The following is an 18,505-nucleotide window of genomic DNA, read 5'->3' as shown; positions in this document are numbered from 1 at the left end:
TGGAAGATAAGCAAAATAATTAGGTCTATTTGCTTCCTGAAGAGAAGAGGCAATTGATACCTGTTAATCGGTTTAAATCCATATCCAGGCTTTTAACTCCCAGTGATCACAGAGAGCATGACTGAGCAGCTATGTGCCTCAGGGTTTGGGGCCTCTATTCAATTAATCCCATACAAACTGTCTACCTTTCCAGGAAAGCTTATTTTTGGTCAAAGACATTTGCTTCCACAAATTCCAACTATGTTGTATGCATTTTTACATACATAGTTTTGCGTGCAACTCTTACTGATTTGTTTACATTTGCCATACAGGATAAGAGTTATGCAAGTGCATATACAATGTCATTTGTTTAATAGCTAAATCAAAAAGAGGCAATACTGTTTGACCAGTTTTTTTTTTTTTTTTTTTTTTTTTTTTTTGCCCTCTTGTATTACTAGCATCTAGCAGAGATAACTGGCACAGTGCATTGTGGCCATTCAGTACATATTTGTTGAGTGAATAAATGAATGCTAAAAGTTTTGAAAAAAGGATGCATTTTATTTTCTTTAAATTTAGGGGGAAAATTTTGTTGGCTGTCACAATTTCTAAAATACATTATTTTATTATGAAAATAACACCATAAAATCATGGAATACTTAGAAACTAGAAAAAAAATATGAAAAAGAAAAACTATAAATTTAAAATCTCTAAAATCAACATTAAGATTCTTTTCAGATCTTTTTTCCCTAGGTCTCTTTCTTACTCTGTTTTTATCTCTCTCTCTCTCAGTCTGTCTCTCTTAACTTGAAGTGTACAAGTTACACAATTGTTAATCCTTGTATTTTCGTTACCCATGATACTGTGCGTAATTAATTAGAGTTAATTTTAAAGAGAGCTTCAGATCCTGAATAGACAATAAGCCTTGTATCTCCTGCACAGCCTTTGGCATACAAAGCAAATGCCTCAGGGAGGCTGTGACTTCAAGACTCCTTTCCACTCTGGATTTCACTTATTTTCTCTTGACTCAGGGGTATACTGACAGCCCCCAATCATGGATGCCTGTCTAAATCATTTTCTACAGCTACATATAAATACATGTGGTCACCCATCATTTTCTTCTTCCATTGTCATTGATCATTCATTAAACAAATATTTTAGTGCCTGCTGAGTAATAGGTACTGTTCTAGGTACTGGGAGTTTAGAAGTTCACGGCTTATGGTCCAACTCTTGTTTAATTAAACACAAGTATTTCAAAACCATTATACATGTTTCTAAAGAAAACTGATTTCCTGGCATTCTCCCTTCAAAATGAAGAATTAAATAGCTCCCAAAATAATGCATAGAAGTATTATATTTTCATTTTAAAGTTGAATGCATATAGAAATTTTATTACCCATAATTAGAATGCTCATAATGGTAGCAGACTTTCTCTGGGTTCTTATCTTCGTGCGTTAAAGGTTATATATGTTAATATTTTATGGATTTTTCCCCTTTGGATTAACTACATATAACTCTGTTTTGGAATGATGAAACATTCACTTACCACTTTAGAAAATAAAAATTACTGAGTACATTTTAATATAATATTTGAATACCTTTAAATCTACATATTTTGTATGCCAAATGATTCAAATCTGCCTCTCAGTGTCTTTCATGGGACTGCCCTTTAGAATCTGTATGAACTAAAAATGAGGTGCAATGAGAGAGACATGAGGAAGATACATTGAGGGAAAGATGGTAATTAGTCTGCTAATGTGTAAAAGTTTCTTTGGAAATTCTCAGTTCTTGTCAGAAGTAATGACTGAGTTTTTAAGATGAGTGAAGTTGACTGCATTCCTATAGGGATTTCTCAGTAATCCTTTAAAAGGTTATTTTAAGTATTTTGTTTTCCAAAAGTATGATTGTCTTTAGACATTTCTCCTTAACATTACAACTCTATACTCTACCTTGAAGAGATTAATAGCTCACTTAGCATCAAGAGTTCTTTAAATATGGCTATAAATATGACTATCTAACTTACGAAGTAAAGTTGAAAGCTTCATTTTTAGTACTTTATTGATTTTAGCTATTGGTTTTTATCAAATTATATCTATAATGTACAGATCCTATGAAAATGTAATGCAGCTGTTTAGAGAATGAATTGATAAGTAGTATTTTACATAATACTTAAAAAAAAATCTTCTCTGTAGTATTGTATTATACCCATACTGTTTTTACATGCTTTTAAATTTATGACCTAAAAGTATGCTTTAAAACACAAAAATAGGATTAATTGCAGAATAAAGATTCTCCCTCAGAAATTTAACATCAGAGGAGATTTGGTAATCAAGATTTATTTTATATGAGTATTTTTGCTACTATTTCAGTAGGGAAATCTGCTCATTTTTCATATATTAAAGTTATAGTTGGCTCAAATTTATAACCATCTGCTATTTCCGTCTTACATATAAAGAATTCAAGTGCATATTCTCATTGATTTCAATACCATGTCATTTGTCCTAATATGTAATTTCTAGAGCAATAAAAAAAAAAATCACAGACCACCCTAATAGTGTTATACATAATTCAAAATATTGAATTGTCCAAATGCATTGTAGGTGAACATTGCAAAGGTCCAATTGGTTCTAACTGTTGAAATTGGCTATATTTTTAGACTTAATTATTTTGGCCATGAAGATAAACATTAGGAATGAAAAGAGTTATTTGTGATGTTTGATAACCTCAGTGTATATCTGCAGAGAATTGACTTGAAATGTCGTACTGCAAAATTAACAACTCTATACTTTGGCTTCCTTTAGTATCTTTATGTTTGTGATGAAAAGGAAAAGAGGGCCAGTAGGACTGTTCAGCCAGTAATATTTTAAAACCACTAAGTGGATCTTTTAAATGTTTAAATTTGATTAATTTAATTCATTAATCAAGGATCTATATGGAATATATTCCACAAGGAACAGACATGCCTTATTATAGATTGATTTAGATGTAGTTAGTTTCTGACCATTTTCAGTAAAACAATAAGTATTTTTTAGCTGTTCTAAGTTTTGTTTTATTTTGTTTTTCTTCCCCACTTTTGAAAGATGTTTTTCTGGAATTGTGCCAGAACCTGCCAAGAACTGTGTAAATGGGAAATTTTTTTGAGTTGAATTCTCAAAATTGAGTTTGCAACTTTTCTTACAAATCTGGGGAAAAAGTAAGTGAATTCTCTATAAATTAGTGAGTTCCAATGTAATTTCAGGAGAGAGGGGAGGAGGATTATTAAATCAAACAATGGTGATTATGCTAACTCTCCAAATTCTGAATGAATGGTTCTAATCCATCAGTCCATAGGTTTTATTTTATCCAGATTTTACAGATGAAGAAACTAACACTCAGAGAGGTTAAGCAGTTTATTCAAGTTCACGCTGCTAACAAATACCAGTCTAGATTTGAACCCAGACAGTCTGTATCCAGTCAGTATTTTTAACCACTTTCCCTACAGATGCTAGGTTAGTTCATGGTTTTTTTTGTTTGCTTGTTCATTTGTTTGTTTTTTGCTGGTGCTATTCATTCCTTCTGGAATCCAGTTTCTCCTTCTACTCTCTGCTCTTTTGTGATTCTTAGTGATAGTGTTTTCCTTGTTAAATTTTTCTCTCCCTTCGTACACTTCAGGCCATTCAGGTCAGGGATTTTATTTCATAATTTGCATTGCCAATGCTTAGCAAAGTTTTTAATACAATATAGGTACTCTTAACATACTATAAGTACAATGTATAGGGAAACATAGAATGATGGAATGGGAGAGTGAGAGGGTATAGACTTTAAAATATGCAGATATTTCTGTTTGGCGTTTTACTGAAGGTGAAATCCTCTTATTTACATGTTAATTGGAAATTTTACTGAAGTCCACAAATTTTACTAAATTCCTATTATAGGTAGGAAGTGTGAACATAGCTAGCTGAACTCAGCTAGCCAACTTCAACTCTCCAGTCTCTAGTTACAACTCAGAGTGAAGCCCTGCCCGATTTCAATCAGCAGAGGTAATTTCTGCAGTTAATGCACTAGAAGCTTCTGCAATATTTGAGTTCCTTGATAGAAAGGTCTCTTCTGCTTAGTGCCTATATTATTAAAAAGGGGGAGGGTGCAAAATCTTTTCTGAAATTTAACTTATGTTATTGTCAGTCTTTTTTATATCTCTGGGGATACAGCCATATAATATTAGATTTTATAGGAGTATTACAAAAACACCAGGGATTCACTGCTGTAATTCCGTTTTGGCCATCATTTTAGATAATAAAAAATGCTACCAATAGCATGCAGTTGATTTGAAGGATAATTTTGAACATTGACTAGAAAGGTTATTTTTTTTCTTTCTCTGTAATAATCAAGGGAAATTAGGATGAAATAAAGTAGCTGAGGAAAATGGAGTTATCCATTAATCATGTAGTTATTTTAATACTTTCTGTATACCTTATATTACTTTATTAAATATAATTTCAGCTGAAACCACCTAGTGTTTCTAACGAGTATGGTTTGATTTTATATTTATTATTCCAATAGTGAGCATGAGTACTTGGGAAATGTGTTGAACTCAGTAGAGGGTATTTAAGTCTACTCTATACACAGTTAGTAATTAATAGGTGCTGCCTACTTATTTTTAACAAATATCTCCTGGTAGGATGAAATTCTGACAGGAAAATTACAGGATTGGTGCCCAGGATAGGATTTATGTTAATAGTTGGAGGCCGTTCTGCTCCTGAAAGTGTAAATGGAGCCTAAATAAAAAGATTAAGAGACAAGGTTCTGTTAGGAATATTGTTTTCTTTTATGGATATATGTGTGCTATCAATGCAGTAAATACACTTCTATCCTGGACAGATGTCACCAAATTGTCTATTAATATTCATTTTGTACCAGTCAACTACTCATTGAACTTTGTTCCTCTTGTGCTTTTAGCAATTTTGCAATCATTGTTATGCTGTGAAATATTTTACTATGATATGATACAAATGGATATTTTAATCATTTTAGGCTTTCTAGTTTTATATACCGAAAAACATGGAAAACAAATATGGATCAAAACAAGTCTTTGTTAATGAAATAAATACTGCCTGCCCTCCACTAAAATAAGAAAGACTTGAAAACATAAACAAACAAAACATTCAGATAAATGTTACTATCACACTAGAAAAAAGAATATAATCACATATATGTATGTATGTGTGTGTATATATATGTATATGAAAAAAGTAAAAATCACACACAAAAAGGAATAAAATCACAAATACATACACACACGATTTTACTTTGTATACCTCAATAGAATATTGACAGTCTCTTGACTGGGCACTTGCTTTTATTTCTGTAAATGTCTTGTCATGCGGTAAGTGTGGGGATGGTTTATATCCCTTAGGAGTTTGGTTTCTCATCATAAATCTCATGTGACTTTGATATATTTCCTTGAAATACTTAGCACTGACGTGCATATCTTTTTCCAGCTGTGGTTGTGTAAATATTTAGATATTTCAGTCACTTGTGTTTATATTTTATCTCCAAACCAGGCAGTTGTTGAAGGAATCCTTCTCTGCCCTTTCCCGTGATGCTGGTCGTGACTAAGTGAAACGTGTTGTATTCCCAAGATTCTACCACGATTCTTGCTGAGGCAGCTGACATTATCGTCCTAGTTCCATTGTTAAAGGTCCACTCCATCAGCCCCATTCTTCTTTTATCCACTCATCTTTGTAACTTATATTCCCTATATGGTTGAAACCTGCAAGTTGGTTTTGCCAAGTGTAATATAACCCTAGTATTTTATTACATAAAATGCACCCAACTTAGCCTAACTAGAATGCAGGTTATGAGTTGCTAGCTTACAGGAACTCTTAGAATTTATGACTGAAGAGAGTTTTTTTATGAACAATGAGTCGATAATATTATACGTAGACAGATTTTGTGACAGAGTGGAGCTGGATGCCCTTTCAAGGGAGGAAGATTGCAATCTGTAATATGTGATATTAGGGATCTTCCAGGTACACTTTCCTAAGATTCATATAAGCTCTTCCCTGTTTGTTCTTGGTGTAACTCCCCTAAATTGCCCCTTTGAGAAAGTGAATCACAGTTACTGATGGGAGTTAGGTGACTTTTCTCTCAACTATGCTGGGGGGAAGAAAGTTGGAAACCAGTGATATCAAATTTTAATTATACAAACAGTAGTCTAAGAATTGATAATGTAAGTATAGTTACTCACAAATGCAATCTCATATTTAAAGAAGATAACACCATGCAAAGAAAGCTTGCATCTCCTTTTATTCTTCAAACATTTATAGAGCCCCTCCATATCAAAGTCTTTACTGAGTTAAGTGAGTACAAAATCCTATTATGCCTGAGGAAAGAACTACAGATGCCATCAGCTTTTACTGGTTCTTGATGTTTTTGTCATCTAACTTTTAAAAATAAGCACTCAAAATGAGCACTTCAGTGGTGGAAACAAGAATGGACAAAGCGTATTTTTCTGTGGATTTTAACCAATTAACTAACTAATCCTCACAGTATTTGAGGTAGAATTGGAATAAGCAAGGGTTTTGTAGTTGACCAGAATTGAATCCCAGCATTGCCACCGCCTGGCTGAATGACACCCGAGGGTCAGTTCCCCCATATGGGCACCAGATATGACAACACCCCCCTCATAAAGATGTGATTAAAGGAGATGATGGATAATTAATACTAGTTTTCTTTCCATGTCTTTTCTTCCTGCTTAGACTTGATAACAAAGAATAATTTATTATAGTTTTTATAGAGATGAAGATTGCCATTTATGATTTTTATTTTTGAAAGTTAGCCACTCACTCATAAATCTCAGTCAGGAATTGGAAAGTCCCTTTCTTAAAGGTTGTACGATTATGAGAAATGTGAGACTTCTGTATTTTTCTAATGATTTCTAAAGGATTGGCTTTTTTTATTTTTTATTTTTTGCTAACCTTATTCATTCTCTTCAGATTATTCTATGTTTAGTAGAGTACATTTTGTTTCCGAGTGTGCTCCTCAGAAACAAAGTTCAGTGGGATGTCCTTCAAAACAAAGAAAGACAGAGTTCAGCGGCCATATAAGTTTGGCAATGCTGCATTTTATGCACCTCTTCTCATGTATCAAAATGTTCATTAGCAAGACTAAAGACCATAAGAACTGAGATTCTCTCTCTCTCTTTTTTTTTTTTTTTTTTTTTTTTGAGCAGTACTTGTTAACAATCTTAGGAAAGAGTGTTCCACAGAGCATTTTTGAAAATTTGACCTAATATAGAGAGCATTTTTATTGCTGAAACTCTTTTACTGAATGCTGCTGTACAAACATTGTGGTTAAAATTGACGCCTGAGTTATCCAGTCCCACAAGTCATGCTGGCTGTGATCCAGGTATGTAGGATCCAGGTTAGGGATAGAGAGAGCTCTGAGCTCTGCTGTACTTAGTGTAGCCTGGGTGCTCTCCAGGTTCTGCAATTGGCCATTACTTCCTCTATACACTTTCCCTGGACAGTTTCATTCTTTCTCATGGTTTCAGTTACCAGCTCTATTCTAATCTACAACTCCAGCTAAGGTTTCTTTTCTGAGGTTAAACTTGGATAGTCAATTGGCAACTTCTCATCTCCATTTGGATGTTCTAAAAAGTACTCCCAAATCTCCACGTCTCATACTGAATAAATCATCTCCTCTGCCTTTATTCCTCTCACCAAATCTTGCTTCTGTTCTCTACGTTCTTTGGGATGCTCTTTACCCAGTGCTCACATCAGAAACTTTGGATCTCACTACTCTTTCCTTCTCCTTCATCCTGTGCAATTTTATTTCCATTATACCCCACATTGTCAGTTAGTAGACCCTGTTGATTTTATGACTTAATATTTCAAGAGTCTCCCCTCTGTTTTCCTTTCTGTCTGGCAAAGTCCGAGCTCAGGTCCTCAGAATTTATTGCTTGAAGAGTACAAAAGGGTCCTAAATGATCCCCTCCTAGCATGATCTGCTCTAGTCCATTTCATATGCTGATAGCTCTTTAAAGCCAAATATGATCATGACAATCCCTTGCTTAAAATCTTTAAATGATTTCCTGTTGGCTCCAATTGTACATCCAGAACTTTGGCTTGATGTACAAGGCCTATAACATTATTTCTTTCATCCACTTCTGTAGTCAGGTATCTGCTTCCCCATCCCTGACATGTAACTTATACTCAGGCCATAATAACCTACCTGCATCTCCCCCAAGTGTACTATATAATCTTGCAGCTGTGACTCTGGTTGAAATCATCTACATCCTTTTCTTCCTGACTCATTCTTCAGGGTTCGTTTCATATTTGAAGTCTCTTGAGATGCCTTCTCTGACATCTTCAGGCTGTTTTAGGTGCCCTTTCTTTTGTTCTCTTGGCAACAAGTGCATCCCTATTTCCTATTTGAAATGAACTTTCAGAATTTAAAATAAAATTTTCTTTAATTATATATAAATTACCCAAGCAGTTGATCCTTATTAGCATCCACCTTTCGTAATTACTAAAGTAGAAGCCAGTACTATATTAAAATGTTTTATTGTCTGAATTTTTACAGCACTAGCAATTATGAGTAATCTAAAATCCAATTCAAATTTCATTTGACTTCCATATAGCATTAGTAAGAGAGTAAGAGTTTCCAAGTTATGTTTTTCCCATGTTGCTGGTTCATTTCTCCCTCTTTAAGAGGCTGATTTTATTTAAAGAACCTTCAAATGCTGTATACCATGCCCTCAAGACTATTTCTCAACATTTCAGATTGTAAAACTCTTATTCAACATTTCAGATTAAAATATTTTATTTCACAGTGAATATAAGCAAATGATTGATCTTTTAGTTTCCTCATTCATTTATTCATTTCACTAAGAAACAATATTAACTGCAGTAACAAATTAGACATAGATATAAATAAGCCCTGTGCAGGGTTTATAGTCTAGTGAAGACTAAATAGTATACGTATTGATTACAAATAAAAAATAAAATCTTGTGAGTTTCATTGTAGAATGCATGATTCTTTAGTTCAGGTAATTTTTCTCATAGATCTTTCTTGTCAGCACCTCATTCATTCTTTCATTTACTGTTTAATTTATTTAACACCTATTTGTTGAGTGCTCACAATGTGGTTGGCACTCTGCCAGACACAAGGGATGCAACAGTGAGCAAAAACAGACTCACAGCTTACAGATCTTACAGAATAATGGGGAACATAGGCAATATTCAAAGCATCACATAAGTAAATGTAAAATTATAATTCTGATAATTCTTGCCAAGGTTTGCTATGTAGTGCTACTCAGCTTTATAAAATGGGCCTTCAGTTTTGTCATAGAAATCAGGGAAAGCAGAGATTTGAAAGAGTAGGGGTTAACTAGAAGGTCGTTTCAAGCCTATTCCCCATGGCAGGCATGCGTGTGAAACTCAGAGACTACTGGGATGAAAAGAGCAGAAAAAGAAGTGGATCAGGAGGAGTCTGGAGCCCTAGGTAGGGAGCTGCAATTGCTGGCTCTTGCAGGCCTTGTTAAGGACTTTATTTTAAGAGCACTGAGTTTATTTTAAGAGTCACTGAAGGAGGGAAGTACCCAGATTGCATTTGCATTTCAAAGCTGGCTTCATCATCTGGATGCTTTGAAGTGAAACCATTTAAGAGGCTTTAGGAAAGCCTGGTAGGAAGTGATGGTAATTTGGTTTGGGCTGGTAGCTGTGGCTGTAGAAATGGAGATGACTAGATTGATTTGAGAAATTTCGAGGAGGAATTAGGATCTGTAGGACTAGGGGAAGAAAGGGAGATGTCAAGGAAGATAGATTTCCACCTTGTCTTATTCATTGAGTTGGGAGCACCAGACAAGAATGAGGTTTGGGGCTCAATTCATAAGTTAAACTTTGTGCTGTACAATTTGAGAAATTTCCATATATATATATATATATATTATATGTAGCAGCAGTAAGGCAGGAATATTTTTTAAAATATATGAAAAAGAATCCCTGATTTTGAGATGATAATCTCAGTGGAAAAATATAAGTACAGACATAGGAAATATTTAAATGATTAAATGATACATATACTCAGAGCTTCATTTTTAAGTAATGCAAAAGGTCTGGAATGCTTCCCTTAATAAATATCCTTTTCCATTTACTATTCTATTTAATTTATTTACTATTTCATTTTTGAAGCCTAATAAAATATTAACATATTTTTAGCAACTTATAGTGAAATTAATAAAAACTCTGAGAAAGAGTATATATATTTACATGTATGCTATTATTTAGGAAGATATAAAAGCCTATATAAAGAAGCATTCCTTATATATTTGAACATATATTTGAATGTAAATATTTATTAGTATATGTTTTATTAAAGCCTACAGTTTTCAAATAAGACTTTTAACTGTATTCAAGCAAAATATTGAAATAGTTTTGTCAATTCTTTTGCAGGCTCCCGTCTTCGTCAGGAAGATTTTCCACCTCGCATTGTTGAACATCCTTCAGACCTAATTGTCTCAAAAGGAGAACCCGCAACTTTGAACTGTAAAGCTGAAGGCCGCCCCACACCTACTATTGAATGGTACAAAGGTGGGGAGAGAGTGGAGACAGATAAAGATGACCCTCGTTCACACCGAATGTTGCTGCCAAGTGGATCTTTATTTTTCTTACGTATAGTACATGGACGAAAAAGTAGGCCTGATGAAGGGGTCTATGTTTGTGTAGCAAGGAATTACCTCGGAGAGGCCGTGAGCCACAATGCATCGCTGGAGGTAGCTAGTAAGTAAAATGGGCTTTTTGTATTTGGCAGGGGAGTGGCAAAATGGGATTATATGTTTTGAAATGGTAATAAAAAATAGAAACTATATCATAGGTTTTATCTGAGGAAAATCTCTAGATTTTTATGTGAATACAGTATTACTCTCTGTTAGAATTGTCTGTATAGCTCATCTTCCGTGCTTATGTCAAACAAAATGGGGATTTATGCTCTAGTTGTGGAACTATTTTACTCTTGATTTGGAGGTGTTTTCTGTTGAATCTTTTTACTGAAATTGATTTATTCCCCTCCTTTGTTACTTTTAAATATACTTAATATGAGTCTTTGCAAAATTATAGTTTAGGATATTTTAAATTTGTATGTTCAGTTGGTAGTATAAGTTATGATTTTAAGTTGTTTCTAATTCATGGAGATGTATTATTCTTCTGGTAAAGCTGTATCCAGAAAGTGTCCATATATGCTTCATACTTTACTATCTGGGCTACTGGAGTAGAAAAATGGGTGTGCATGTACTCCTCAGGTAGTTGACGGTTCAATTTATTTATACAAATCAAATTCACCTCAGTTGAAATTACCTTAAGAAGGATTCATTGAGTAATGATTAGTTTGTTAAAGTATATTTAGAGTCTAGATCTGTATTGTATTTGAATAAGAATTGGGCTTTTCTTATTTTCTGTACACATTCAAGAGGTGGTCAGAAAGTTATATTCCTCTGAAAGAATCTTGCTGTATTTATATATATATATATATATATACATGAATGACAGAAAATTGGAATTGGAGAAACAAATGCAATTTAGAGCTAGCTAATTTTAAGTTTAACAAAATAATTATATATGAAACTATATATATATAACTATGTATTTATTAGTATACAATGCTTTTTCAAAAAACAATTATAAAATTTTAGATGTGCAAAGGCATTTAGAGGGATTATTTCAAATCAATATTATTGATGGGGAGTCAACCCCAGAGAATTTTTTTGATCAATTGACACAGCATGTAATACTTAAGTTGAGACAGGATGCCAAAGATATCTGATATGAGCATAAAATTTAATTACATAGAATAAAAAACTGAAGTAACCATTTAAAACTATGTCAGAACTAGCCACTTACAATTTAAAATGCTTTTACCTGAAACCCGACTTTATATTTCTCTATTCACAGTTAATTGATAATGTATTTATTGCCTTTCTCTTATTGCCTTGATTCTCAGGGACGGTCTTAGAACTAAAATAGTGAGATGTATGACAGCCATAATCATAGCAGAAGACAATTTTGATTTTTGATTTTGTATTTTTGAACACAAGTTTAAATATAAACAATCAAAAAGTTTAAATGGTCCATCTATTTACAAAAGAAATTTGATGTTTTCATAGTTATTTTTCAAAGTTATTTTAGCACCTTTGTAACTTTTAAACACATTTATATTTAAGAATGGGTATTCCCTGTGGAGATAAAATTAAGTTAACATTGGAAAACAAATTTAGAGAATTAAGAAAGATAATGGAAATGATCTAAGCAAACTCCTATTTTTATTAGGTAAGAAAATGAAAATCAGGGAGGAAAATTCTCTGCATTTATAAGTTTAATTACTGATTAATGAAGTGTGTACCAACGGAAATACCAAAAATCATCTCATATTTCTGTTATTTGCTACTATTCTTGCATTCTTATCATTGCCAGAATTTTTTTTTAAAACTTATAGACTTGGCTAGAAAGTCTGAACATTTACTAGCTAGATCTTCCTTTCAGAACACCTCCAGTTCTGCCATAGATGATCAAGATAACGTTAATGCACTGGATTTAGAGAGCTGTCTTTCTTAATCTGGCTTTTGTGTAGATGTTTTAAAAGATGCTATTAGTTTCCGGTTAAATTCTCCTAGCTAAGCTAGACATTCCATTACCTTGAAAGACCATTAAGAGAAAAGCTCTTCTAGTATTAGCCAACAAATATATGATCATGGAATTGAAACCAGACATAAGATCATTATATAACTTTGACCATCAAAATATTCAAATACGTAGCTCCTTCTGCATAATTCACAAATTTTAGTGTGATACTCTTCATGTCTCCAAAATGTTTTCAAGTTCCAGGGAAAAAAGAACATTATAATTTACTGAATAAAGCTTAAAATACTTTAAGATAAATATTCACCAATACATATATTTGTAGAGGGAGAAATGTATAGTCATGTTATATATTTATTAATATAGTTTTGGGATCCTTATAAGTGCTCATAATAATTCTTTGAAGTCCTGACAAAAATATTGTGTACTTCAAATAATTTTCATGCTAGTTAAATTGCAATGATTAAAAGCGTAGTTTCATTGGTAATATTTGGTCACATAAGTTATATGGGAACATTAAGTTCTCTGCACATAAAAAGAAAGTGTTGGAGAACCTAAGATGGCAGTGAGGTGAGACAGGACAAAAAAAATCTCCGTGAAAAATACTAGAAAAAGACCAGAAGGAGACCCAGAGTAGCAGTTTCAGCGATGCGCCAGTGGGATGAGGCCTCCTAGCACCACAGGGGCCGTATACTTGGTGTAACCAGGAGTCTGTGTTGTGAAAAACGAGTGAGTAAGCCAGCTGGAAGACCTGCAGCTGTGCTGCAGTGTGGGGAAGCCAGGGGTTGGCGGCTGGACACAAACTGGTTCTTTAGGAAAAAAAAAGGGAAAAACCCAGGAGCGGCCGCAGTTGCCGATGGTGGAAACCGCACAGTGAAACACAACAGGAGTGAGCTGAGCCGGCCTCTCAGTGTCGGCTGTGGAGGACAGCTCGTGGCAGATACCCTCGGGACTGGGGGAGTGCAGGGGAGAGCCAGAGGGAGGGAGAAGCCCCACGGCTTGTAGCTGGATCCCTGGAGGGCTGGATAAACTCCTGCCCGGAGCCGTGCCCACAGCCCAGAGCCCCGCCAGTTGTCCTGGAGCTGGGAAGGAGGAACTGTGAGAAGAGAGGGGGTTGTGGAGATGCCCCGTTCAACCATTTTTGCATCGGGTTGAGAGCGCCCCAGCATGGCAGGGCGGCCCAGGGCTTCCCGTGAAGGATGGCGCACAGTTGTGATGTAGCACAGCCCTCCCTCAGCAGAGGTCCTGGAAGATCACAGCTGAGAAAGAGGGCCTGCTCGGAAAACCCAGGGACACTGGTTTGTGTCCAGTGGTTTGTGGGTCAGCAAGAGAGAGGGTCTAGGATGGATCCGAAATGAAGGCTTAGACTGTTCTGAAGGCCTTGAATCTCCAGGAACACCTGGGGGGATTGCATATTTAAAACTGCCCTGCCTCCGTGGTCATCCGGACACACGCCCCACATTCAGGGCAGATGGCTCTAGCAACACACCCAAACTGAATTCACCAACTGAACCCCCAGAAGAATAATTTCCCCACACACCGCGGGGACAAGGTTGGGGAGAGCTGACTTGAGGGGTATAGGTGACTCACAGATGCCACCTGCTGGTTAGCTAGAGAAAGTGTACGCCACCAACCTGTGTTTCTGAAAAATTAGATTGGTATTTTTTTTTTTAACAACTCAAAAGAACCCTATCAAGCATAGCAAATGCCACGAGGCCAAAAACAAGAGAAAATCTCAGTGCATATGATAAAACCAGATGATATGGAGAACCCAAGTCCAAACATCCATATCAAAATATAAGAAGACACCCAGTTCTTGGCTCAATTAATCAAAGAACTACAATCGAGGAATGAAATAGTGGCAAAGGATTTAAAGGACATCAAGAAAACCATGTCCCAGGATATAAGCAAATAGAGAAGACCCTAGAAGAGCATAAAGAAGACATTGCAAGAGTAAATGAAAAAATAGATCTTATGCAAATAAAATAAACTGTTGGCCAAATTAAAAAGATTCTGGATATTCACAATACAAGATTAGAGGAAGTTGAACAAAGACTCAAAGTCCTAGAAGTCCACAGAACAGAAAATGAAAAAACAAAAGAAAGAATGGAGGAAAAAATTGAAAAAATCAAAATGGATCTCAGGGATACAATTGATAAAATAAAACTTCCAAACTTAAGACTCATTGGTGTCCCAGAATGGGAAGAGAAGAGTAAAGGTCTAGAAAGAGTATTCAAAGAAATTGTTGGGGAAAACTTCCCCAACCTTCTACACAATATAAATACACAAAGCATAAATGCCCAGCAAACGCCAAATAGAATAAATCCAAATAAACCCACTCTGAGACATATTCTGATCAGACTGTCAAATACTGAAGAGAAGGAGCAAGTTCTGAAAGCAGCAAGAGAAAAGCAATTCACCACATACAAAGGAAACAACATAAGACTAAGTTGTGACTACTCAGCGGCCACCATGGAAGCGAGGAGGCAGTGGCATGGCATTTAAAATACTGAGAGAGAAAAATTTCCAACCAAGAATACTTTGTCCAGCAAAACTCTCCTTCAAATTTGAGGGAGAGCTTACATTTTTCACAGACAAACAAATGCTGAGAGAGTTTGCCAATAAAAGACCTGCCCTACTCCAGATACTAAAGAGAGCCCTACTGACAGAGAAACAAAGAAAGTAGAAAGAGATATAGAGAATTTTAACAGACATATATAGAATCTTACATCCCAAATCACCAGGACACTCATTTTTCTCTAGGAATCACAGATCTTTCTCCAGAAGGGACCATAGGCTGGGACATAAAACAAGCCTCAATAAATTTAAGAAGAAAAAGAAAATTGAATAATGGCACATACTCCAACCACAATGGAATACAAATAGAAATCAATAATTTTTTGAATTGTAACTCCACTATTTACTTCCTACATGATATAAAATACACAAACTCTAAGGACAAATCAGTGGTTTTGAACTCAACGTAAAATATGTAATTTTTGACAAGAAACTATATAAAGATGGGGGAATGGAGGAGTATAGGAACATAGCCTGTGTCCTATAGAAGTTAAGCTGGTATCAAAGAGAAATGGGGGAAGGGGCAATGGGGAGTTAAGAAATGAGTGTAAGGTTGCTGTTTGAGGTGAAGGGAAATTTCTAGCACTGGAGGGTGGGAAGGTGATAGCATTACAACATTCTAAATGTGATTATTCCCACTAATGGAATGCTAGGGAGGGGGTGGAATGGGAAGATTTAAGCTGTATATATGTTTCCACAGTTGCGAAAAAAAAAAAAGTCTAAATAGACAACAATTGAGTGCCAAGGATGATCCTGGATAGGATCAGACGATGGAGGACAGGAGGCTCAAAGGGACATAGCTGAGACATAAGGAAAAGGAAATATAGAATGTAAGCTTTGTATCATTGTTGAATCTCTTGTACTTCTTAGCTGTGCTTAATGGAATTGCATAAAAGAATGTTCTTGTTCATGGGAATTGTATATGAGAATTATAGTGTTTGTTCAAGGAGGTGTACAGCTAGCGCTCATATGTTCAGAAGACAGAAAGACAGAGCAATAGATGATGGATGATAGATAGGGAGAGAGGGAGGGAGGGAGGGAGGGAAAGAAATAGCAGTGGGACATGTTAAAGTTTGTGGATCGGGGGGTATCGGGGGGTATTGGGGGGGGTCAGGGAATGCTGGAGTTCTGTGTATGGGGTTTGTATGGTTTTTGCAACTGTTCCTATAACTTTGAATTTATTCCAAAATAAAATGTTAAAAAAAAAAAAAAAAGAAAGGGTTATATATGTTTTAAAAAGTTTGGAAACTATTATTTAGTAAATTCATGCTTCAGTGCACTACAAATGGATATGTAGTAATTTAATTCACATGCGTTTTAATTATTTGCTTTAAACAATGGATACTGCTCATTAATCATTTTTAAATTTGTTTGTATCCTAAAACCAAAACTAGCCTTTTGCATATTATATAAATACACAAGGGGTAGAAAAGCCTGGACTGTATTTGCTGTAAATTAAAACTGTTTGTTTTTCCTGGAGAATATTGTTAAAATCATTTTATGTTTCCTTAGTTTAGGTATCAAAGTTCAACAAGAACTATTTTTCCTTATTCTCCCCAAAGGCTCAGACACAGGAAGACAAAGATTGCATCTAATTTCTTAGTGAAGATGCAGTCCACAAAGTAATAGTATTAACAAAAAGTGTCTTGAGGCAACACAGGTTTCAAGCACAGTTGTTGGTAATGCTTTTAAAAACATTTATCCACGTTGTATTTGTCTTTAAACCAAGTTTTACAGCTGTAACAACAACTGGATTTATTGGTTCCTAACAGTTGTCAATCTCTCAAGCATTGAAAAAAATTAATATGGAATTTCATTTGAAACCCCTGTTTCTGCATAAGAGTGATACTATGTTTTTCTATTGTGCTTTTAATATTTATTTAAACTGAAATGACACCCTGAAAGGATAGTATTTATTAGTGATCTTTAGGATTTATTTTAATTTTCATTTACATTCAGGTTACAACCAGGTTAGACTGCAGTACAGAGAATTGGCCAAATGTTTGGGCTTATCCTGCCATGTGGTAAAAGCTGTGTCCCTAGTTATGGAAAATTCAGTTTTGATGCAGTTAAACCTATTCACACAATTATAAATCTTAACTATTGGAAGAGTAAGTGATGCCAGGTTTAATAATTTAAAAATATATCTCCACTTTCTTTTACCCTTATTTTCTAGTTCCGTCTCAAGCTTTTGGTAGTTTGTTTCTATAGAGGAAAATAATTTTTAATCACAAGTGTGTTTTTTTTTTCAAAACAAGAAGGACATATTTTGATAAGGACATTGAATTGGACAATTTAGAATTTCTCCTTCTAAGACTTGTGAAAGACCACTATTTTGTCTTATTCAGTTTCAAATCCAGCTTTCTTAAAAGGTCTTGCAAAAAGTGTTTTCTTGTTTGTGTTAGGATTAGCTCTATCTGAAAGTCAGGTAAGTGTTTAGGAAAACGTTTTATGGATCTATTCTGCTACATCCAGCTTCACGGATTATTAAATAGAACTCCATTTTGTGCCTAGCATAAATTGATAACAATCCTTTGACATAACTTATGTTTAATAAGTAATTTGCTCTTGGATAATTACATTGAATTTTAAAGAAAATTAATTTGAACCTTGACCCCTCATGCTTTCCATTGTAGAGTGTGCCTCTCTATGTCATCTGCTAAGCAGTGCACAGTCAGCATATGGTTATTTCCTATTTAAGCTGTTTTCTCTTGAGTAAGGGAAATTCCCTTCAGAGTAGGCAGACATCTGCTGGCTGTCTTAGCAGCAGAACCACAGAAGAACTATCTTTCCTGAACAAAAAAATCGTTTTGGCCAATTTATCAACGATTAAGTCTTCCCAGACTTTTCAGTAGTCATTACTTTGAGGTAAAATGTTTGCATTTTGAAGGAAGATTTTCCCATGACTTTCCATATATTATTATTTTGTTATTATTATTAAATTATGCATCTTAAAGTGATGTAGAATTTGAATTGATCGATTTCCCTCATTTGGGGAATATGAGAAAGTGAACTGACCGTATATGCTAAATAGCTATGTGTATAACTGGCTCAAGTAGAATGCTTTTTTTCAAAGTCAGATCCACAGAAGATAGAAAGATTTCTCCTGGTGAAATGGTTCAGATTAGCAGGTGGAAATAGAATATGCTATTAAATTATAAAATATTGATTGTTTGTGTGTGTGTGTGTGTGTTTGTATGTGGCATAATCAGGATGGATTTGGAGAGGGGGAAGTCTTGCTCAATATCACACAGCTGATCTGCAATAGAATGAAGATGGGAATTCAAGTCCCCCCATTTTGAGCTTGGGACAATGAGGGGAATCCTGAGCTCTGTAATATC

The 18,505-nt window shown here is 34.9% G+C and overlaps 1 protein-coding gene across 1 annotated transcript in view; it reads left to right on the top strand.

Annotated features, from left to right (window-relative positions):
• The window catches only part of ROBO1 (roundabout guidance receptor 1), a 1,249,229-nt gene that overhangs the window by 871,086 nt on the left and 359,638 nt on the right, over positions 1-18,505 (top strand). The window contains 1 exon segment of the mRNA XM_037833720.1: positions 10,410-10,736. Within this exon segment, the coding sequence (XP_037689648.1) occupies positions 10,410-10,736 (327 nt within the window).

Source organism: Choloepus didactylus, chromosome 1, assembly GCF_015220235.1.
Source record: "Choloepus didactylus isolate mChoDid1 chromosome 1, mChoDid1.pri, whole genome shotgun sequence".
NCBI lineage: Eukaryota > Metazoa > Chordata > Mammalia > Pilosa > Megalonychidae > Choloepus > Choloepus didactylus.
Note: the sequence above shows the minus strand (reverse complement) of the source record. Positions and strands in the feature narration are given on the sequence as shown.